Source organism: Centruroides sculpturatus, unplaced genomic scaffold, assembly GCF_000671375.1.
Source record: "Centruroides sculpturatus isolate CEXI.00-Female unplaced genomic scaffold, Cexi_2.0 scaffold287, whole genome shotgun sequence".
Taxonomy (NCBI): Eukaryota; Metazoa; Arthropoda; class Arachnida; order Scorpiones; family Buthidae; genus Centruroides; species Centruroides sculpturatus.
Window position 1 is genome coordinate 190,128 of NW_019384456.1, and position 4,745 is coordinate 194,872.

At 30.6% G+C, this 4,745-nt stretch overlaps 1 protein-coding gene and 1 pseudogene across 5 annotated transcripts in view; both read left to right on the top strand.

Annotated features, from left to right (window-relative positions):
• LOC111620691 (alkyldihydroxyacetonephosphate synthase, peroxisomal-like) overlaps nt 1-2,482 on the top strand; it is a 126,742-nt gene extending 124,260 nt beyond the window's left edge. For all 5 annotated transcript variants that reach the window (XM_023362669.1, XM_023362671.1, XM_023362670.1 and 2 more), the window contains one exon: nt 2,293-2,482. In XM_023362669.1, coding sequence (XP_023218437.1) covers nt 2,293-2,367 — 75 coding nt within the window. In that variant the 3' untranslated portion in view covers nt 2,368-2,482. The remainder of the gene's footprint in view (nt 1-2,292) is intronic.
• A 1,038-nt stretch (nt 2,483-3,520) lies between these two features.
• LOC111620673 lies at nt 3,521-4,745 on the top strand (annotated as a pseudogene).

A 4,745-nucleotide genomic window follows, 5' to 3' on the forward strand; every position in this document is an offset into this window, starting at 1 on the left:
GGCCAATTTTACATTTTGGTATTTTTGTTAGAATGTTACGTACAGTACAATGTTAGTAATAAAAACTAATAAATTTCTGTTATATATTTATTATTTATTACATGACAAACTGAATATTAAAAAAAATTTTACCAATTCAAATTATTCCTTTTATCGATACATATTATAAGTATAATATAACGTATAATACAAAGTTTAAACTTTAAACATATAAAACAAATAAAAATTTAATATTCAAACTGTAAAACCCTTAAATTGCAATGCAAAAACCTGAGAATTTCACCATTTTCAGGGCATAACCTATTTTTTGCCGGCTCGTAAATGTTACCTCCAGTGCTGAAAATTTTTTCACTTTCAATGGAAGATGTTGGGGCACTTAAATATTTCATAGCTATTTTGCTCAAATTAGGAAAAAATTCTTTTAAACTTTTCCACCACAAAAATAGGTCGGTATGTCTTTGTTTAAGGAGTAAATATAAATATGTTTCTAATTCTGGATCAAAACGTTTGTTTGTCTCGTTTTTTTCTTTCTTTTTAAAAGCATGTTATTCTTCATTCTTTCGTTTACCAGAAGCTAATTCATCAAATAAATCAGAAAAACTTAGAAATTCACCTCCAACTTGATCATCTCCAGAAGTAGAAGCTTTAGAATTTAATTCTTATTGAGATTTCCTCTACCATATTCTCTTTTTGAAATTTCATTTTGAATCTAATAAAAGTGACAAGCATAAAGACTTGTTTTCTATATATGCTGAAAATATTTTTTAATTGGATTTTCTAGTTCTTCTGTTGTGGTATTAATGCCACTAAAGGAACTACTGATCTTTCCTTTTGATAAGAATAATTTCAGTCTCTGTTGTGGGAATTATTGAAGATGAAGTGGCTTCTCGTTTGCTGGCTTTCCACAGTAATTTCTTTGAATGGTTTTACAAGTAGAACAATTTTTTCAACGAGAGACCACTGCTCAGAAATATGGGCTCAGGAATTTTATTATCTATAGTATATGTGACAAGGGCCTTTTGCTGTTCCAACATGTAGTATGTAGAATTCCAGCGAGTAGGAACATCTTGAATTAATTTGTGTTTCTGCAAACCTAACTTTTCTTGCAAATCTTCTAATTTGATTACAGCTACAGCAGAGTGATTAAAATGTGTGACAATATTTCTATTAACTGTGATTATAGTTTTCACATCATGTTTAGAAAATATGCATTCGTTTAGTGTTAGCTGCAGCGTATGATAATGCTTCTAAGTTGCAATTCTTAATTCTAGCTACCAGATTTGCTGCAGAATCTCTTAGTACTAAGAATATCTTATCACTTGTCATCTTATTATATTAACAGTTAAAAATTGTTCAAGAACAATTTTTAACTGTTGACTGATTCGTGTAGCTGTGTGGGAACCTACAAAGGAAACAATTTGCAAAACAGCTCTTTCCTGCTGAAAATTATCCTTCAACCAGTGGGCTGTTACACTTAAAAAAGGAGAATTGTTTGTAGTTGCTGTCCAAATATCAGCGGTTAAAGAAATATATTTTGTTTCTGTTAAACACAAAAACACTTCAGCTTTTTAAACAATGTCGAAGTTTCCATGCATCAACAATTATGTGTTGAGATTTATTTTAGAAACAAAGGAAGAGATTGTTGATTTTGCGAGGATATTTGATCGTCTCTTGTTTACCTGATCCGAGGGAGATGGAAATACTAGGTGGAGAAAAATGGGTTTTTTCCACATTATAATTAACTGTATAATTAACTCCAGGATCTCACACTATTAATCCAATAAATTATTAACACTAATCGGCCAATTAATCGGTAATCGGCCATTTTGCTTATCGGTGCATCCTTAGTCCATTCTATCCACAGGCTCCTTAAAAGTGTTCAATGGTCTCAATAGTGTTAGATTCATTATCAGGCTATTTTCCAGGTTATAGCTTGATTATTAATAAATCATACCCTTTAAATTTAAATATTAACTTTAGAATTCATGATGATAAATGTATAGTACAGTACATGACACTCTTATATTTAATAGTTCAAAAGATCAAATTCCCTATATCAGGCTATATATTGTTCAACAATTATTTATTAATTGTAAAATGCATCTTAATGCATCTATATATATTGGCATTGATCATTTGTCTTTCTTTATATTTTAATAATTATTTCCAAAGTAAACTTTCAATTTGAAAAACAGATGAAAAATGTTTAGAAGTGACAGTGATTGAACACACTAAAAATTTAATTTTATAAATATAAAAAGAGATTAATTATTGTTATTTTTTAATTTATAGAAATTATTACCTGCATCTCTTCGACTGATTGACAATGAACAATTTCAATTTGGTAAGTTTTTAAAATTCTTTTAATTTATAAGATTTGATAGTTAAATGCCAACCATGTATATTCAAAGGGAATTTTGCCATTTTAACATTTTACCAGTGAAATAGATCCATGAAGCTAAAGAGGCCTAAGCCCTCCCACATCAACACAAAATAAAAAAAAATTATTTGTTTAAACTTCAAAACAATGTTTTTAAAAACATTTATAATGGCAAATATGGTTTTTCAGACAATTCACAATACAATCATCTTATACATGTTAATAAGTCCTTATATTTATTCAAATATTTTTATCTTTAGGTTCTTCTGGATCCACCAATGCATTTTACACTATCTACTAAAAAGTCATTGAGCATTTCTAATGAAGTATAAATTATTAGACTGTTAGACTGTACAGATTATACACTATATGTTCATTTTTGATTTTATAATAGAATTAATAATTTGAGAAAGATTTGCTATCAGTTTTATTAGGACTCTCATTAGTATATTCTGCATTTCTACCTCTAATGCAAGTTCAGATTTCTGGTCTGGTCCCAGCACTCCAATTCATTCCAAAGATGTTCAGTTGGGTTAAGATCAGGGTGGACAAGTCTATGTAGTGTACCCTATTTTCATAATGCCATTGTAACAGCAGCGGGAATATGATATAGTGCATTATCGTATTAAAATGTGTCATCATCCATTCTATAGAACTACCAGAGTATAGCTAGAGTTGTATTGTCCATGAATTTACTGTAGCCTTTGGCAAAAAAAATTGCTGATGATTATGAACAATGAGCCCATACCAACAAAAAATCTCACTATTAAGCCACAATGAAAGAATGGAATTGTACAATGATATTTTGGTAGATAGTGTAGAAAGAGTAAACTTTTGGTAATATTAAAAAAAAAATCTGTTTGACAACTTATATACTTTTGTACTTGCTTGCATTAGTGCTGATAGTATAAATTCAATGAGTTTAAAATATATTTCTGTCAATTCATAATTTTTAAATAAACTTGTGAATGCATCCTCATACTACCTTAAAAATTTGATGCTAAAGAGAAGAAATTAATTTTTAAAAACTTAAATTTTTTAAAAATTTAGAACATTTCTAGTTTTCTTTTGATTGATTTCATTCAAAAAAATCCAAAAAAAGTATTTTTTTAATCAAAATTCAACAAACTCAAGGTCTATGAGTATTTATTCACACATTGTGGAAATTCGTTAAAAATATATAGAGATAAAAACAAACTGATTGCTGTGTATGTAGCTTATAGAACAACTCAAAAAGTTTTTCAGATTGTCAATCTGGCATTCAAACATTCAATGCAAGAAGATGTCAACACCAGCAGAAAAGGCAATGTGCATGCTTTGGTTATGGAAAATACAAGAGTCTCGTGAATGTTATCAGGCATTTTATGCATAAATTTTATAAAGAACCTCTGATGAAACAATCAATGCAATGGTGGTTACAGCAATTTCAGACAAGAGAAATAATACTTCACCAAGAAGGGACAGGTAGGCCAAAAACTTTTTCAAGGTCAACAGCATTCAGACATTGTTTCAGTAGGCTTCAAAAGTCTCTCCATTGTATAAGTTTGGAACTGCAGATTCCAAGATCCACAGTCCACATTGTGGTCCATAAAAGATTGAAGTTGCATGCACACAAACTGCAGATTGTTCAGAAACTCCTGCCAGGTGACAAGTCAAATCAAATTTGTCAACCATGCAAGAAGATAACCATTTCAGGGATGAGTTGGTCTGCAGTGACAAATTCACTTTTCACATGTTTAGGAAAGTTAAACAACACAATTGCCACATGTGGGGTTCAGAGAACCCAAAAGCTTTCCAGGAACACAAATGTAATAGAGCCAAAGTCAATGTCTGGTATGCATGCACTGATAATTGATATGGTTATTGGTCCCCTTTTCTTTGCCAAAAACATGACGACTAATTCCAACTACCTGGACATGCTACATATTTTGTATTTCATAACTGGAAGAAATGCAGCTAGATATTATCTTTCAACAGGATGGAGTACCTCCACACTGGTCAATGATGTGCAACGAGGAGGTCCAGATCTGATTCTCCTGAATTTTTTCCTGTGGGGCATCAAGGATAAAATGAATGGTACATAAAGAAGGAATTAGTGTGGAGGAACTGAAGGCATGGATTATGCAGACTTTGCTGACATCACAGTTAACATGATTCAAAACATAAGGAAAAAGTAGGAGTACAGACTGGTGATGTGAACAATGTCCAATGATGTCTATGTACTATACATACAAGTGACTGAACCTAATATGTAAATAAAAATTTTTGAGTTACTCTCTAAGCTATAGCAATCAGTTTTTTTATCTCTACTGACGTTTTAATAAATTTTTGAATGAGATGAATAATTCTTGGACATCCTGTATTT